Source organism: Zalophus californianus, chromosome 8 (genome assembly GCF_009762305.2).
Source record: "Zalophus californianus isolate mZalCal1 chromosome 8, mZalCal1.pri.v2, whole genome shotgun sequence".
Lineage (NCBI taxonomy): Eukaryota > Metazoa > Chordata > Mammalia > Carnivora > Otariidae > Zalophus > Zalophus californianus.
In genome coordinates this window covers 59,140,715-59,160,700 of record NC_045602.1, presented here as the reverse complement: position 1 = coordinate 59,160,700, position 19,986 = coordinate 59,140,715, and the positions used below count along the sequence as shown (strand labels likewise).

The window sequence follows — 19,986 nt, the reverse complement described above, 5'->3', positions numbered from 1 at the left end:
ATATTTGCTTTCCAGTAATCAAAGCCAAGCTTTTCTTCATCTATGAAGAGTCATAGGTAGGAAGGGTCATCTGTATAATTGGTCTTACCACTATAGTCCAACCCCAGTTGAGACTAAGCCAGGACTAGACTAGGTAGAGGGACTTCATCAGTGTGACAACCCAAAGAATGGATATCTTCCCTACTTGGTAACTAGGGAATGTGAAGACCTGATTTTGGCATCATTCAGTAGTCAACAAAGTAAATAAAAACAAATGAGGATTGGATTTGCAAGCTGGCAAAGAAGTATAGACTAGAACAGGGAAAGCCAGGTGAAATGAAGATGGGATGGGGTTCAGTAAATAACCTATGAAAACCTGAAGAGTCTAGACTCTGTTCCCTAAGAAGATCAATGTGACCAGGGTCCATTTCATCAATGGGACACACTATATTTTCAATATTGAAAGCAGCCACATATCAGATGGTAGGCTCTTAATCAGAGCTAAGGTTGACCTACAACAAATGGAGGAACCCTTTTCCCTGACCTCAGTAAAGGTATATGGATCAGACTAGGTCTTCTCTGGCCTCAAGGTCTAAGCTGAAGCTGTTGAGGTTGGGAGTAGGGGAAGAGACCTTTAGGACAAGTGAGAGGGTAAAATTCTTGCCTGACATTCAACCACTATACGAATGCATTTATCTAATGAGCCGTGATAGTCACTGTGCTAGTCCAGGATTTAGCAAACTTCTGAAAAGGGCTGAAGTAGATATTTTAGGCTTTGAAGGCCTATGGTCTCTGTTTAAACTACTCACTACTGACCTTGTAGCCTGAAAGTAGTCTTGAACATGATGAATGGGCCTGCTAGTTATTTACCCCAAAACTGTGGCAGGCTAGATTCTCCCCCATGCTAGTTTGTTGATCCTTGCATAGCAAATTAGAAATTCACTTGGGTTCACAAGAGTCTAATTCCTAAGGGAAAATGACCTTATGAGGTTGATAAGTCAGGGGGAAAAATTAACAAATTAGTATCTACTCTTCTATTGTCTAGTGGGAATCATCTGGTCTGAATAAGGAATAATGTAAAAGGAGGAGAGAGAAATAAATAGAGACCAGCCAAATGGAGGATGAGGTTAGGAAGATTTTGGAAGCAGTGTTCCAGAGGGACAAAGGAGGGGGTATCAAAAGCTGAAATAATAACAAGGAAGCCACAGCCTGGGGAATGTGTTGAACATGATCATTACTCAGACTCATTGCCTGAACCTACTTGAAAAGCTTGCTTTTTTCTGTTCTCAAGCAGCAACCTGTCTCAGTGAGGAAAGGAAACTTAGTAAATTTGAGGTGAGGTGTGTTCAGCTTCATGGTGTCCATAGAAAATATACACAAGGAATTTTAGGTCCTGTGTATAGCCATGGTCAAGCAAACCACTTGCATCCTATTGCAACCAGAAATTGCCTAATTCTTGTGAAATAACAGAATCATATCTGTCCAAGGAGCTATAGGCTAGCTTTTACTTGTCCTCCTTTTGACATAATTTTAGGACTTACGAGATTATCAGGTGATATTGTAGTGTATATCATGTTTTTCAATTTCTGCATCATTCGGTAGTTATAGACCTATAATAACTTCATTTTAAAATCCTGGTTCTATGTTGGGGCCCCTGGGTGGCTCAGTTGGTTAAGCTTCTGACTTTGCTCGGGTCATGATCTTGGGGTCCTGGAATCAAGCCCCACATCGGGCTCCTGGCTTAATGGGGAGCCTGCTTCTCCTCTCCCTCTGCCTCTCCCCCTGCTCATGCTCTCTGTCTTTCAAATAAATAAATAAAATCTTAAAAGAAAAGAAAATCCTGGTTCTGTGTAGCAGACTAGTGGGTTCATTTTATTGTATTGATCTTTACTGGTCAAGGTACAAGTGTTTGGGGACAAGGTTTAGTATTTTCATTGTTAGTTATGTGATGTTGTGGTCTGAGAATATGGCCTGAATTTCTGCTTTGGGAATTAATAAGCTTTTATTTTGACCAAATAAATGGTAAACTTTTGTTAATGGTCCATGGTACTTGGAAAGAGGTATCTATCCTGTTTTAACATTATATCATATATTTACTATATATTATATGGTATATTAAATATGATATGTATGTTTTGTATTATATATATTTATTCTGTAGCTTATCACTTTGGTTTGAGTTAGGTTAGGGTTGTTTAACATCCCACTGGACATTGTTGCCACTCTGTGACTTAGATAAAGTAGTAGTGTTCTTTGTTTTTACATTTCAAGTGTATAAAGGAAATGTTTTTTTAATTTCATCCATGAGAATGTTTGTGTTCCTGTGTTGTCTTTATTTCAGTTATGGCAAATAGACTTATCTAAATTTGTTAAACCAAAATGAGATCTTACAGGCCTTCAGTAATTTTTATTTTCAGCTTCTGTTAATAATTATATTTTTATTGTGTTTTCTGTCTTATGTTTGATTTCTATAGTATAACTTTAAAAGTCATTAATTTTATAGGGACCTTCAATGAGAATTAAAAAATCATAATACAAGTGAGAAAATTTTTTCTGAATATATTTTCTGAATTTTTTTCTGAATATATTTTCATGATCACTTCAGTTTCTTTTTGTAAAAGTGCTTTTTTTACTGTCACCAGATACCCTTTTTTTCATTCAACTTATTTATAAATGGTAAGTGTTGTAAGACTCACCTTATTGCTATGCTATTAATCATACCACTGGGATTCCCATTTTGCTTATAGTGCTGCTCAGTGTCAGCTGGAATGCGCTATCTCATTCCAATGCATATCCAATCTCCTTTTACCTTTTCTTGCATACATTATATGTGCCATATTTGTAAACCAACTTCTGTTGGGTCTCTAGTTTCTGCCATGCTCACCTACTGAGTTTTCAGTTGTTAGCCATAAAGATAGATTAGATAAAGAGATAGATGTCATAAACATAATATGTGATATCTCACACAGACACACATGCACTTTAGTTCTGCTAGGATGCATTTAGACCATTTCCACAGGTGTTAAGAAATGTGTAACATTAATGTTGAAAAGAATTCAAGAGTTTTTCCTAAAAACTGAAGTCACTGAATGGAAAGAAAGTAGAAGTCCATTCTTAAGAAGATTTGAGCTGTGTAGGAGGTCAATTTTTACTCTTGCCCTCCCCAATAGTAATCCTTTTATCTAGAGTTAGCAGTACATATATAAACACTGGATTAACCCACTCAGCATTGCTGGTGAGTGGTAAACAGAGTTCATTTCACTGGAAATAAAATGAATGGCACCCATTTAACATCACACAGGAACCCAGCACTGTATATGTGAATAATGAAAGGAAGTACAAATTTCTACATATCCCCAGAACCTGAAAGTACCCATATCTGACCACATTTCCAGACTTAGCTGTTTCTTTTCATAGCCATGCCATCCTTCTAGTCACTCAGACAGGAGGGTCAATTTTGACGTCTGCTTCACACTTCTCCTCCTCACTATCCCTCCCCAACCACCCACTATCTACCCAATAGGTTTTCAAATTACATCATACCCACTCCCAATTCTTATATATACTAGGTTAGGCTCTCTGTACTGCTTGCCTGGAGGTTATCACAGTCTCCAACCTTGATCTCCTGCCTCCAACCTTTCAGTTCTCCAGTCTGACATCTAGGTCAGCAGTCTCACTCACATGAAGGATGATGTCACATGCATAGTACACTCCTGTGGGCAACCCCTAGACCACTTTTTCTTTCACATAAGAAGGCATATCAGAGTGTAAGCAAGAGTGATATTTTAGGGATAATATTGAAGCCACTGTAATTTATAAAAGTCATAAACTTCAGTGCATATATTACTACTAATTATTTTATACATATTTCACAACTCATTACAATAAGACACTTAGATAGAAAGTTGCTTATATAGACTACTCTTAAAGAACACAGTGCTGATCATGTTAGAGCACCAGTATCTCTCCATTCCTATTAAGTAGAATTTAAACTTCCCATTCTGCCCTTCAGGGCTCTCTGCAGTTTTGCCTTTCAAGACTTACCTCCCATTATTTCCCTTTAAGTATGTTTTGAAGGTTAATGCTTCCAAAGAACAATTCCTGGTACTGTTGGCAAAGAGTAATCTTTTCCTCTTTTGCATCTGCTCTGTAACTCCCTTTTACCCCCAAACACTTACTTGTCCTACCTGGTTTTGTAGTCACTTGAATATATATTTTTAAGGTGGAATAAGTGTCTTACACGATTTGGTATCTCAACATCTAGCAATGTTTTGTAAATTGTAGATACAGTGTGCAGAATGAATGTTGAATTTTATGCTTTCACTGTATGTTAATTATGGTCAGTCATAATCAATAGAGGCTGGTTGACAGCAACAAAGTACTGCACTCTAAAAACTGATAGTAAACTATCTCTGTCAGAGTAATACAAGGAAGTGTTCTAAACACTTATTTAGCACTCAGGAAATCCTTATTCATTCATTTATGTTTACTGTAAAATTATTTAGAGAATTTTTGAGGATAATGAAGATGCTAACATTTATGAAATTAGTTGTGCTAAACACAGCTGATTAGGAAATATCTCTCAGGGGTGCCTGGGTGACTCAGTCAGTTAAGTGTCTGCTTTTGGCTCAGGTCATGGGTCCCCAGGGTCCTGGGATCAAGCCCCATGTCTGGCTCCTTGCTTAGCAGGGAGTCTGCTTCTCCCTCTCCCTCCACCTGCCGCTCTCCCTGCTTGTGCTCTCCCTCTCTCTCAAATAAATACATGAAATCTTTAAAAAAAAAAAAAAAAGAAAGAAAATATCTCTCAACTGATTGTACTTAAATAATGTAGCCAAGTATAACGCCTTAGCATTTTGAAGGCATTTAGATACGTTTTTTCCCAGGGTCATTTCTCAATGTTTTTTTTTCTTTGTGGTGTTCTTCTAAATGGCTTACATAGTACATGGAACATCTTCAATAAATGTGAACTTTTATTATTAATATTAATGATCACAGTAAGTATTTACTTGGGGAGGCCCCAAATCAAATACAGAGGTATGCAGGGAAAAGGACAGATACTGAAGGATTAAGCCAAAACTATGGAATTTTAGAATTTTTCTATTGTAATAATGTTAGAATACCTCATTATTAATAAAAGTTGTCCAATAAAATATTAGTTGTGGAATAGTAAGGGTATTCTTTGACTTTCAGGGCTAGACAGGTATTTCTCTAAAAGGTACACTGCCTGTCAATAACAGAATTTAAAGCTAATCCTCTAACATGCAAATCCAATTATTGGTATGCTTTTTCAAACACATAAAATTCAAAACTACTTAACCAGTTTTATCATTTGGATTTAGAAAGGAAAAAAGTATAAAATAGAAAACTTTAATGTAAAAAAACTCCATTAATTAATTGTGACCTAAAACATTTTACTAAGTATATAAAAAATAATGTAAGACTTCCTCATTTCCATGTATTTAGTTTTGAATAGTAACAGTTTTTCCCAGGTTTCAGTCTCCCAAGATGTACTGTTCTAATTGTTTCTGAACTTTCTTTTGCATAAAGTACTGTCTATTCCAGTCTCAATCTTGTCTCTTAATTTATCCATAATGCTTTTATGGTAATAGTCATTAATAGTAGAAAAGCATTCAAGTCTTCATGCAAATGATTTAAATATAGCTACAAGTTTATGAAGAATGATTTGTTTCTTTATACATTTATATCTAATAAATGCTAAAAATGAAATTTAGAAGTATTATTTAATGACTTTATTACCAAATCAACTTTATTTTTGTATGCTGTTATTGGAGATTACTTACACATTACAACTTGAGATATAGGGACTTGATGAGCTCAGTGACTCAGAGACCACGTGTGGCAAATTGTCAAAACCTTTGTATCTGCTTTGATGTGACAATTCATCTTTGACATGTGAATGTAAAATATAAATGTTAATCCAGTAGTGAAAAGTGACCTAAAACTGATTTCTTGCTGATCTGCGTCAGACCATATTTGAACAGCTGTCATTAGAGTACTGGGTTTTCTACTTTAGTGTTTTGGATAAATGATATAAAATAGAAATAATATACTAACATTATTGCTACATGTTCCTACAGATGAAAATGATAATATTGAGATAGATACTAACGAGGAGATTCCTGAAGGCTTTGTTGTAGGAGGTGGAGATGAACTTACTAACTTAGAAAGTGACCTTGATACTCCCGGTAATTTCAAATTATATTTTACATCCTGCTGCATGGCAATCTTTATCATTTATATTTTTATTATTATCTCATCAATAATGATAATAAATTCTTTTTGTAGTTTTATTATAGCTTATGACATCACAAATCATTTAGCTAAATCCACTTTCCATCAGTTTTATGTTATTGTTTTAGATTTAATGTCAAAATTAGCAATAAAATTGGAATATATTGTACTTTGTATATTAAAGTTTATTTTTATATTTTATATGAGACAATTTATAAGCATTCAAAAATTGGTTTCGCATCTCAGCCTAAATATTTTGATGTGTTGTTGTAAGGTATAGATGTAGTACCTATGGAATACTTTAAATGTAAACATCACCATAGATCAAATTTTCTGACTTGGTTTAGAATTGATAGTCTTAGTTGTAATATTATTTTGCAAATTTTGTGCTTACTTTAAATATTTAAATAATACTAATAAATTAGTTTACACTACTCAATAACTAATTACAATAAGACACTTTGAAAATTGCTTATATAGACTGCTATTAAATTAATCTCATATCTTATGTCAGTAAATATTATACCAATAATCACTAAGCTATTGTTTAAAATATAAAGATACTCATAGTTTAATAGATGAGTGTTCTAGATGCATTGCCTTTAGAAGTCAGCATCAGATAGCAATCCAAAGCTTTGTATACCTAAGAGGTTCCATAAATGCTTTTTGAATTAAATTCTTATAGCAATAAAAAGTGTTTGGTGATCTCTCTAGACTTAAAGGTGAGGATATGAAGTCCCTAATATTTATCTTTTCCCGTAAAAAGCTAAAGGGAGTGAGAACAGGTATTCTTCTTCCCAACCCTGGCATGCCCCTTCATTGCTAACCTGCTTTGTTTCTTCTTCTGTTTGAAATCATGCTGTTATTTCTCCAAGAAACAATCAACCGGTGTCTTCCTGACTATAAGGAGCACCCAAGAAAACCCATGCCCTTTCTCAGTAGCTCCTTCATGGTCTAGTATTAAACTATACTTTTACTAAATAGAAGTCAGCATATTTGTAATTGTGCGAATCCAGGAGAATACTGATATTTGAGGAAAATTTTTTAAATGTTTTACCCAAAATCGGGACTACCTTTTGCTTCTTTCTATTTAAAATATAGCAGAACTTGGTAAGTTTGATTTTTTTTCTTTTTGAATAAGTTTTTTATTGTTGCTTATCCACCCCCTCACCACAACCACCACTAAAGGTTTTATCAGAAACCAGTAACACCCCTTTCCTGCTGAGAGCATCCATAGGTACAGAATTAAGGCCTTAAGATTCAATTTATGGAAGTATAAAATCATTGTCAGTAAGTGATACATATTTTCTGATTTTGCAGAAAAAATTAGCACTTCTTAGATAAGGTGAGGGGAGTTTTCTGGTTTTAGTTGTAGCAACTTAGTGGAATACTTTAAAGGTTGGTTAATAATAGGGCTAGGGGCATCTGGCTGGCTCAGTTGGTAAAGCATGGGACTCTTAATCTCTGGGTCATGAGTTTGAGCCCCACGTTGGTTGTAAAGATGACTTAACAATAAATAAATAAAACAAACTTTTTAAAAAATGGAAGAGACACTCCCAATACTTCCATTCACATTAAAAAAAAAAATATGTTAGGGCTAACAGGCTTGACTCTTGTCCTTTTTAAAAACTCTCCTACTTCATGTATGCCAAACAAGAAAACACATCTCAGTCTTCCTATTTTTGGAGTTAACTAATATATTGTTTACAACTCTCAAGCATGCCAATAAGTCTCAGCATATGCATAGGACAGACTTTGCAATCCAGACTATAGTTTATTTCATAGCAATAAGAAATAGGAATACAAACTGGAATCTGGAAGCACGTAGCATGTGTTATGATTTTTAGCCTTTCTTTATTTTCCCCCAAATTCTTTTTTTAATATGTATAAAAAAGTCATAATGTTTTAATAATAAATTGTTTAATCTTTATCTTGGTTTGACCATAGTTCATCAGATATTGTTTAAAAGAGAAGCCTGACAATATAAACTGACCAATTTGCATGAAAGTAATGATAATAGCATTTATTAAGAGTCTTATAATTAGAAAACTTATTAATCTTTATGAAAAATATCATTCACCAAATGGTTGGCATGTCCTTTGCAACCATTTTATTAAAGAGTTGCTTTGAGTGAATTTGTTTAAATGGAATTGTTTTCTGAATTATTTTAGTATTAAAGATGAATGTACCTGCTAAAAATAATTTAAAATTATTTAATTTAAAAATTATAGCTGTATTTTATTTATTTTTAATGTCTGTCCATATTTAATACATTCCAAAATGTGATTACTGTATTTCTGCCTTCTAATTCTAAGGTATTTTTTAAACTTATGCACTGTTTCAATGCTGGGCATATATGTACATGCTTAAACATGGGATTCTAGCAATGTATACATGACTGAGATCATGTTAAGGACTTGTTTTAATATGGTATTATGTGTATAAATTTAATATACTAGAAGAATTGAAACAAATAATATAACTTAAGAGTAAAATGTATTGCCTCTTTTAAATATCTACTTTGTAGATAGCTTGTTTTATTATGTATAACCTATGCAGTTACTTATATAAATGTGTACATCTAATACAGGCTTAGGTTTTCAGGTAAGCATAGCCACTACTAACTATATAGTGTAACTGAATGGACTTAAGTTATATTCACTATATTCTTTAAGGGGACTGATTTGGGGGAAAATATACATATATATGTGTATGTGTGTGTGTGTATATATATATGTGTATATATATATACACACACACACAAAGAATATGCTAAGAGACTAGATCTTAATTGTTCCCACCACAGAAAAAGAAATGATAATTATATGATGTGATAGAGATGATAACTAATGCTATGGTGGTAATTATATTGCATTATATAAATGTATCAAGTCATCACACTGTTCACATTAAACTTACACAATGTTATCTATAACAACTGTATCTCAATTAAAAAATATATAGGGGCGCCTGGGTGGCTCAGTCGGTTAAGCGTCTGACTCTTGATTTCAGCTCAGGTCATGATCTCAAGGTTGTGAGATGGAGCCCCTCATCAGGCTCTGTGCTCAGCAGGGAGTCTGCTTGAGATTCTTTCCCTCTCTCTCTCTGCCCCTCCTTCCCAGCATGTGCGCACGTGTGCTTGTTCTCTCTTTCTCTCTAAAAAATAAAAAATAAATAAAATTTTTTTAAAAAGTGTTCTTTAAAAAAAAAGGGGAATATAGTTAACATACCTAAAGACTACTCAGTTATAATATAGTTATATAGTATGTATTACAGTTTGTATATATTTGAAGAGTTCTGCATTTGTCAGGTCTGATATGTTATTTCACAAGCCTAATGTCTTTCTTTAAAATAATAGTAATATTTTTATGATGTCCCCTAAATTGATAGCCTGCACATCTTAATGCATCTCAGTCATTCATAGTGTTTGTGTGTTTAACAGAACAAAACACTAAGTTGGTGGACTTGAAGCTAAAGAAGCTCCTAGAAGCTCAGCCACAGGTGGCAAATTCACTCTCCAGTGCCGCACAGAAAGCTATAACTGAGAGCTCAGAGCAAGACATTAAGGTAAACCTTACTTGTTTAAAATATTTGACTCCGTATCTGTGTATTCTAGCTTCCACTGGCACTTTATAATCCTAAAATCAATTTTACAGATTCTTCACATTAAGATTAAGCTATAAAATTTTTTATTGAATAGCTAATCAATTAAGTAGCAATATGGTAATCAGTATTCATACACTATTTTCCAGAGAAACTACTACTTTAAATTGATGTGTTGGTGAAAGTAGAAACTATTCTTGACTTCTATATGTATTCATATTTTACTAGGAAGAATATTGTTAAGAGAATTCCAGCATTTTTTCCTATCATCCTCAACCTTTGACCTGTTTAGATGAACTAGAATTAATGTTAATACCCGAAGATGGTATGTGATTGTATATAGAGCTCCTTGCGTGTTTTGTGCCAGTATGAATCTTAACTTGGGTAAGATTTTAGCCAAAATGCCACATGAGATTATTTTGATTACACTATTTATATTATCCCCATGAAGCCATCCATCCCCCTTTTCTCACATGGCATCATTAATATTTCTGTAGTTTTAGGGCACTGGTAGTCCTGTATAACTTTTCACCCACCTGCGGATGATGGGGACTGCCCTGCTGACTGAAAGGATCTCCTTCTCTGACAACAGAGATGCTTTGAAGTCCCAAAACAATGACTTTCATTGCTTTTCCCTTATACTATTGGTTTCTATAAATTGGTGATGAAAGTGTGTGGCATCACCAGAGGACTTCTGGTCTCTATCTTTGAACAAAAGGAAGCCTGGATCAGGTCTGATTTTTTGCGTTCAATTTAGCTTTCTGCGGTGGATTTAAGGCAGAATGACGCTGGCCTAAGAATAATACAATGGATTGAAAAGGCTAACTGAATTAGTGGGTTTAGAGGAATACATTTGTAAAGTGACAGAAGTCCCTAGTCATAAAAACGTTTCTTAAGATGGGATTTGCTGGCTAATCGCACTGATATTTTAGCATGTTGCCAGGCCTCAAAAAATTTAGCGCTGTTTGTTTATTTTGGTAAAGACTTGAGTTTTAAACTATCGGGCAATCATTATAATGATAACAGTAAGAATACACACTTTTCTTAAACAAACAAGCAAATAAATAAAAGACGAAATTGTTTCTGTCCTAGCTGCGTAGCTAGCATACTATAAGCATGATCCCAATGATAAAAGATATTATATAAGTTCAAAAATAAAACAGAGGTATTTTTATTCTTAAGGTTTAATTGTCTAAATAGATGAAATTGGTTTTGCTTTCTAAGAAAAGTTCTTATGTTGTGATTTTTAAAGTTATTTCATCAAAAGGTGTGCTTTAAACAGCTTGTCCTTGTGTGAATCTTTTTGGTTAAGATTTTTTAAATGGTGCTTATAAAGAACATATAGAGTCCATCTGTTCTCTTGAAGCTTTCAGCATTGATTTGGGGTTTTATTTTTTTTTCAATAAAATGCAGTTTACACGTTTATAAATGAGGCATTCTGTGTTTGTGGAAAAGGATAAACTGTTACCTTCCCTTGAGGATTCTGTATCCCGGGCCTCCTTGAGGCTAGAGAATAGGCCATTGGAGGACTCCCTCATTACTGATTGTCTCAATGCAGAGGAAGGGCAAAGTCTTGGTAGCTTTTGATAACCAGTTTCAGCATTCAGCAGGCTTAGCTATTAGTCATGCATCTTAGCCTTTCCCTATTTACTTTCAAAACACTTAATAAAAATAATAAAAGATTAGGTATAAAATGAAATATTTGTTTGGTACACAGCACCTCGGTATCTGCAGCTTCCACACACCACAGTAGTTCAGTCTTCTGGGATATTTCTTGTTGATAGAACCATTTGAATTTGTTACCAGTATTAACATAGGAAGCTCTGGAAAAGATAATTGTAGTTTCCTTAGCTGTAAAGGGCTTACTTACAAATCTGGCTTTGGAAAGTTATAGCTGATGAAATGCAGTTCAGTGGGGTAGTATTATAATCCTACCTTTTAGCCTTCATCCGGCATTAGTGGTTTATCTCAATGGGCATAAAATTAGAAACTAGTTCTTCTTGTCATACAAGTCTGTGGGACTGTACAAACTGAGGGGGCAGAATAGTGGGGGAATAGAAAGAAACAACATGGCTTTTAAATGATAGATATCATTGGGAGAAGACACGGGTTTGCAGTGTCTAATGAATCAAAGTTATCAAGAGTGATCCTCCATCTAAACCATGTCTCCCGAAGTTTTGGTTACAGGAAACAGAACTTGTAGTTGAACTATTTAGAGCTCTTTAAAATCCTTTTTCTTTCAAAAAGTTTCTGACTTGGCATTATCTTAAATCAGTAGAAGTTGTTTTACTTATATGTAATTTCATGTTTATACAATCAAGACTGTCTTACTATGTTTTACTTTTAGAATGGCACAGAAGATCTCCGGACTGAGCGATTACAAAAAGCAGCAGAACGATTTAGAAATCCTGTTGTGTTCAGCAAGGATTCTACAGTCAGAAAAACTCAACTTCAGTCTTTCAGTCAATATGTTGAGAATAGACCAGGTAGGAACACTTTTAGAAATGTTTTCCCATCTTATGATTTAATAGTATTTAGCTTTATATATAAATATATATATTTATATATATAAAAGCTGATAATGTAAGTCCACATTTCAATACACAAATATCAAGCTTTATAATAATTTTACATGTCTTCCCCCCCCCCTTTTTTTTAAGAGATGAAAAGGCAGAGATCAATACAGGAAGATACAAAGAAAGGAAATGAGGAGAAGGCAGCGATAACTGAAACTCAGAGGAAGCCATCAGAAGATGAAGTGCTTAATGTATATTAATTTTTTGTGTGGTTTCATGATTGCTGATAATTCCAAACTGTATGTGGAAATAGTGCCTTTATTTGTTAAAATGAGATGTTAGGTTTTTTAAGATGTCAATCTCCAGTGCATTCAAAGCAGAGTGAGAGGGGTGCACTGTTGAATTAGTCTGCAGTGTGGTGATAATTGTCAGATAAAAAAAATGAATTTTTCAGAGTTCCACAGCCCCAGCTTCCTTGAGACATTTCCATCAGGGCACTTCCCATAAAGAGATTCCAGTATTGATCTACCGGGAGGATTTTAATTATTACAATAGCAGATACCGCAGAGCTGCAGTTAGAGGGAAAAGTCACATGAGACCTGCTAGAATTTCTCAGCCAACCCATTTTGTTGGCTTGGGTTAATGGGTGTTCAACCTTTCCATTATCCAGATCAGCCGTGAATTACTAGCTGAATGATGTTTGCATTAATATAATATATATGGTAATTTCTTCACTTAATTAACGGGGAGGTTCAGCTCAGTAGGGGTATGGGCTGATCATGTGTAAAATTGATTTGTGAGGGAAATATTTGATAGACCGCAGGGAGAAAGCTGCTTTTGATGGACAGCTGCGGGACAGAAGCAGGAAGAGCAAGTTTTAACTTGAATTTTTGTCTGGAAGCATAGCTCTCTGTAGTGGTGCTACTTTTTTAGTATCTATAGTTTGTGTAAAATATTTTCTTTGTTTTGACTGTTAAAATAGTCTTTGTTGGGTTTTTAAATCCTTGTAAGTGCACTCAGAATTACAAATAACAAATGAGGGTCCTAAAAACTTCTCACTTTTAAGTTGTACTAAGACAGATTTTAGTATATAGAATAGCTCACTGACCTATCATGATGGAACGTTTGGTATAATTTGTAAGTTGCAGAATACTTGAGTATACTATATACTCACACTAAAGAAATCTGCTGATAAACTTTTTTACTATTTTTAATTGAGCCAGTCAGTAGAAACAATGAACTTTATGTGTTGCTTATCATTTTTGCTTTCTTAGATCTTTCTTACTCATGTTGTCTTTGCAGACTACTATGTTTTGTCCCTTTGGATGGGAATGAAAAAGGTCCTTTTTGAAAATGCTCTGCTGTATGGCAGATAGATACAAAAAGCATTCACCAGGTTATTCCAGATTTTAAAATTACCATTGGCATATATTGTTATAATTTTTTTGTTATTTTTCATATTGAGATGGGAGAATATCCATTTTTATGAATCTTTAAAAAATACAGTAACTTATTTGATATGCTACCCTGAGCAACTCTCAGTTTTATGATTTTGTAAAATATATTTCACCTTTAAGTTTGTCAACTACCATAATCAATTTAACAGTAAGCTGGTATAAATTGAGTTCACGTGTGAATTTACTAGTTCCAAAGATATATAAATTACACATATGGTTAGATATATTTATTGATCATGAGAATTCCAAAATATGCTCATAATTCTTAATTTTGTTTCTTGTTTAAGGAGACGTAATTCCTAATGGCTTCTTAGAGATTAATATGCTTCTAGGTAGGGAAGGGATTTGATAGAAGAGATTGTTCACGTTTGTTTCTCTGAATACATAATATTATAAGTGCTGATGTTAGTAGTGGTGGTGGTGAAAGTAATCACTCAAGCATTTCTTCAGTATTCCTCAGCTACTTAGGAAACTTAGTTCTAGAAATGTCACAAGGTAAACTGGTATTCCAAAGGGAGCTATAATTAATCCATTTGTTACTATTCCATAAATAATAACCCTACCCCCTAATGATTTAAATGTGTAATATGAAAGTAAAAATTAAGACTATATTGGTACATTATAAGAGAACTGCTACCTTCAAATAAAACTTTTAAGGATAATTTTTTAAACACGGATGACTGTAAAAGTAAAATTTCAAATTGAAATCCAAATTTGGTTAGATGGAAGAATTACCAAATCAGTCTACTAGTTGCATTAGAGCTTATGTAGCAAGGTTTGAAACCACCTGTCAAGTTAGAATTCGCAGCTACAATAATTAGTGATACATCAACAGAATGACATGTTCAAGTACAGGAGCCAGCTGGAGGGAAAACGAGATATTCGAAACTTCTCTTTTATCGTTTTTAAAAAGTATTTTAAATAGTATATTTACTATAAAATCAAGAAATGTGTCTCTTTAATTTTGTATTTTTGTAGGAACAAATCTGGGTGGTTTTTTTTTTTCAGAATAGATACTTTAAGAATCATTTCCTTAGTAAAGCTCCATTTTTTTTATATGGCACATTTGAATGAAAGGTGTCATTGGTATTTGTTTTGACAGTCACCAAGGGGAAAATTATCTTCCCTCCTTGTCCATGCTTAAATAACTCTGACTTTACTCTAGGGGGAATTTTTTTTCTCAGTGCTAACTTTTTAAATATGGCAAATCTGGTTGTTGAATTATAATATGAAACAGCTGAGATTTTCTCTATTTATAAAAGTTTTGTTATACATAACATATAAGAAAATTTTTTGAATCACAGGGAGTTGCTTTTTCATACTAAGGGTGATACTAACAGTGTATTTGGTTCTCTAGGTAAGTGCTTTACTAAGTGTTTGTAGAAAGGAAAAATGCAACTTACAAGTGATTTTTTTTTCCTTCCTGTTTGTTCTCGTTAACAGAAAGGGTTCAAAGACACCAGTCAGTATGTTGTAGGAGAATTGGCAGCACTAGAGAATGAGCAAAAGCAAATTGACACCCGTGCCGCGCTGGTGGAGAAGCGCCTTCGCTATCTCATGGACACAGGTACGGTGCCCAATTACACTGTAAACAGTTTTGGCAAATTGAGCGTTCACAAACTCTTATAGAGTTTTGGAAGTGTGAATCTTTGAAGCCTGAATGTTCAGCAGAACTGCCTTGAAAATAAAAAGGCTGCGATTTGCAGCCACCTCTCTGGGCCCTGGTGATAAGAGTGCCTTCATGGGAAGTGATAACTCGCCCTGATACCGTGTGAGCCAGCACTATTGAACAGTGTGCTCATCCATGCAGAGTTGGAATACACATCTGTGCCTCATTGATATGCCACTGCTTAAAAAAAAAGTAAGATCTTCACTGTTCTACTGATTCATTGGGAAAAAAAAAAGATTTGGCCAGCTAAAGCCATGTACTGCATGAAACAGAGCACTATGCATAGGGGACGGCTCCATGGACTAGATCACTGAAATTTGAGAATACTATCTGGTTACTGATGCTCCACAGTTTTTTTTTTTTTTTCCCCAAGAGAACAGGTTTTTAAAAGTCTGTAATAGTTTGTGTCACAGTTGCATTTGAAAGGATTAAGGTATATAGGAAGGTTTATAAAAATGAGTTAGAACAGCAAGTTAGCTCCTAACCAGAGGGTAGATTGACATTTAATGCTGATTGCCAATAGTGATTGTATAGATCTAAGTGCACAGTGAGCTACTGGAAGAAAAAAAACAGTGTATTTAAGGAAAAACAGTATATTTTAAGGGAATATATGTATTTGTTTAAAATGCTGGTCCTACAAAAGGGGTAAAAATGAGAAATATATACAAATTATTCATACCAAATTAAAAGTAAATTATATTAAGAAAAAATGTCAAAATGTAGGAGTGGAAAATTCATTCCTTTAATTAACTGCTTTAATTGTATTGGCTGTGTGAAAGTTCGATTAGTAAAATAGTAAAGTAGGTTAGTAAATTAGTAATAGTAGATTAGAATTCTTTCCTGAACTTCTTCTGTATTTGCCGAAAATATATTTACAATTAACTCCTCCAAAAATAAGCATTTATATGGGACGTTTGAAAATGCCTACATTAGTGAAATCAGAACATATTAGAACAGGAAGAGACCTTCGGCTTTATCTGGCCCAGTGGGTTTCAAACTGTGTTCTGTGGAGCCCTAAAGCTTCTTCAGAGGCACCTTGGGGCTGCCAGGACAATAAGAGAGCAGAAAGCAGACAGGCGTCTGGATTTCCTACCTTACTTCAAACAGAGCAGCTCCCAGTTTATTTGAAATAGCAGTCTCTTGGAAGAGTTCATTTAAAGAAAAGATTCTGCTTAAAATTAAAAAAAAAAAACAAAAAACCCAACTTATTTTTTGAGAACTATTGCCTTCTTATTGTAGAGAGGAGACAGTTATAGGAAAAGCTCAAGGTCACACAGATCATTAAGTGGCCGACCTTGGACTAGAATTCAAGTCACCAGAACCCTCTCATACAGCATCCTTCCCACTATACTAGATTACCTAAAACATATTTATTGTTGCGCTAACAACTTATATGTACGCTCAGTCTTACACATTTGTGTAGATTCAACAAGTATCCTGTAAACCAGTATATTGTTTCGTATTTGTATTTTCCCTTTGTTTTCTAAGGGATTTTGAAAATTTTAGTTATGTTAGCTGTATAAAAAAATGTAAATACCCGGTAGTATAACTTCTATACACATTTTTAAATTATTACCTTTAAATATTTTGAGGAGGCTAATTTATTTTCTTTTTTTAATTTAATTTTATTATGTTATGTTAATCACTATACATTACATCATTAGTTTTTGATGTAGTGTGAGGCTAATTTCTTTTAAACACATTCTTTCAATACTCTTTCCTCATTGTGTTGGATAAATTAGATGTTACTATAGAAGGAACCTTGTGCCACTAGGAAAAAAGCTGGAAATTTGGTTTCCTTCCCTTTTTTCATACTTGGAGCCTGATTTATTGAAGATTCTAACCAAAACAGACTCAAGTTCTCCTTCCCATCCCACATATTACTGGTGAAGCTTTGAAGTGGCCCCATTCCACCTACAGATCATTTATATTCTGAAAGACCGTTATGGACTACAGATTGATTCTAGAACATCCTTGGGGCTTGATTTTCCTTATTGCATAAGACAGAATATGTTTTACACTGGGTCGGCTGCTGCAGATTCAGACTAAATTTGACTTGGTTCCTCAACTTGGTAAGGTCCAGCAATTAACCTGGACTGTATTGAACCTCCTCCTCCAGACCAAATAATTGTTTCTCAAGATTTGCCTAAAGCCTCGTTAGCATCTGAAGTAAGAGATAAGGTGTTAGAAAGAGAAAGCATATATTCATCTTTTTCCTTTTTGGGGTTCCAACACTTCCAAGTTTCCATTTGTTATAGTAGTTAGTACTTTTTTTCCTGATATATTAGAGTTTTCTATGCAGTTTCTGAATCTCAGGCTCAGAATTATGCAGAGCAGATAGCATCCATATTCCTTCTGTGGTGAAACTGAGGCTCGGATAGGGAAGTGACTCATTTAAGAAGGCCTAAATAGTAATGGCTGAGTTAGGGCTTGAGCTCAAGTTTTTGGATTTTCTAGCTCTTGAGTCAGTCCCCTTTTCCCACCACCATATGTTCTTTACTGAACAAAACATACTTTATCTGCTATTTCAATTTTTTATATACTTCTAGATACTGACTATATACAAATTTCTTTATTGATTTGAAACACATATCACAAAATTAACCATTTTAAAGTATACAGTTCATTAGCATTTAGTACATTCACAGTGTTACACAATCACCACCATTTCCAGAGGTTTTCCTCACCCTAAACAGGAAGTCTATACTTATTAAGCAATAATTTCCTATTTTCTCCTCTTATAATCCCCTGGAAATCTCTAATCTCCTTTCCGTCTCTAGGAATTTGCTTTATTCTAGATATTTCATGTACGTGAAATCAAACAGTTGTCCTTTTGTCTAGCTTCTTTCACTTTACGTAATGTTTTCAAGGCTCATCCATATTGTAGCATGTGCCACTACTTCATTTCTTTTTAGGGTTGAATAATATTCCATTGTATGTATATAACCACATTTTGTTTATCCATTCATCCAGTGGTGGACATTTGGGTTATTTCCACTTTCTGCCTACTATGAACATTGTATACAAGCATTTCTTTGAATCCTTATTTTCAGTTCTTTGGGGTATATACCTAGGATTGGAATTGCTGGGTTATATGTTAACTCTCTAACTTTTTGAGGAAATATATTCAATTTTAAATGGGTTGCAAAGTTTATTTAGAAGTTGATTTTGCAGAATTGAGACTACATTTTCCAGAAGAAGCACTGTTTTTGTTTGTTTGTTTGTTTTTAAGTAGGCTCCATGCCCAGTGTGGGGCTTGAACTCATGACCCTGAGATTGAGAGTCAGATGCTCTGCCAACAGAGCCAGCCAGGCACCTCCAAAAGAAGCACTGTTACTAGCATCCACAGGCCAGACAAACCCACAAAAACCGATTAATTTAAAATATCACTAGAATAACGCTAATAGTTGTCCTAGGCCTCAGTCCTCAGTTGCTACAGCTTGAGCATCTCTGGGTTTTAAGTATCAACCCCTTTAGCACTGAAACTCTTTCGCCTTGATGGGGAGGAAGGTGGAGCCTGGATGGTGGCCTAGACCACTGGGCATTTTTCCTGGCGTGTCAAGAGAAGGCTCTAACATGAAAGTAGCAAAGGAATGTTATAGAGAGCCTTAGTGGATCCTGCAGCAAGATGATGAAATGCCAGGGGTGAGAAGGGCTTGAGATCCCAAACTCCATTTGGGGGAAGGGTATCACTGGCAGAGACAGAACAGCTGTGGTGTTCTTTCTGAAATTGAGTAAACCTAAACTAGTCTAATACTAAATAACACGTGTGTATGTGTGTTTTCTGCCATCCTACCTTGTAAAATCGTTATGCAAATACTAGAGAACTTTTTTCCATCAGCTCTCTTTATTTTTTTTATAATTTCTGCAATTTTCTATAATTTCTGAGGAAGAATTTTTAAATTTCTAGCACTTAACGTTTAAAATGATTTATTTCTTTGGGAACAGTAAGGCTTATTAGTTAGAAACGTGTGTGTTCCAAGTGAACATTTTGTATGAAAGTATGGCACTTTTTGTAGACTATCCATTAACCACCTAAAAATTTTAAATATACGTAGGGAGAATAATAATTAAAGACTTAAATAACTTTTCTATAGATTCCTTAGAATGTTTCTTTACCTCATCCCTTGAGGAACCAAATGTAGCATTAAAGCTGCTTTAAAGCAGGAAATTGGGCCCACAGAAAAATAAATATAAAATTTTTAACTTGTTACTGGGAACTTTCCCCTTTGAATCTCCTGAATTATCCATTATCTTTACCTAAAGATTACAGTATTTATTGCATGCTTACTATGTCTGGCTGTATGGAAAATGCTTTCTGTGCATCACTTCCTTGTTTTTCACAATGGCCCTATGAGATAGGTTCCATTAATAGCCAAGACTATTAATAATTACATTTTTCAGTGAGGAAACTGAGGCCCAGAGAAAGAACTTGCCCAGTTCATACAGTTCTTAAGTGGTGAAGTCAGGAGTCAAACCCAGTCTGATGGCTCTAGAGCCCAAATTCCAT

The 19,986-nt window shown here is 34.5% G+C and overlaps 1 protein-coding gene across 12 annotated transcripts in view; it reads left to right on the top strand.

The window, feature by feature from the left end:
• Window positions 1-19,986, top strand: part of EHBP1 (EH domain binding protein 1) — a 366,839-nt gene that overhangs the window by 309,336 nt on the left and 37,517 nt on the right. For 9 of the 12 annotated variants that reach the window (XM_027623542.1, XM_027623541.1, XM_027623544.1 and 6 more), the window contains 5 exons: window positions 6,078-6,185; window positions 9,674-9,798; window positions 12,182-12,320; window positions 12,495-12,601; window positions 15,251-15,374. In XM_027623542.1, coding sequence (XP_027479343.1) covers window positions 6,078-6,185; window positions 9,674-9,798; window positions 12,182-12,320; window positions 12,495-12,601; window positions 15,251-15,374 — 603 coding nt within the window. The remainder of the gene's footprint in view (window positions 1-6,077; window positions 6,186-9,673; window positions 9,799-12,181; window positions 12,321-12,494; window positions 12,602-15,250; window positions 15,375-19,986) is intronic. The other 3 variants (XM_027623548.1, XM_027623551.1, XM_027623550.1) reach the window with 1 other exon arrangement.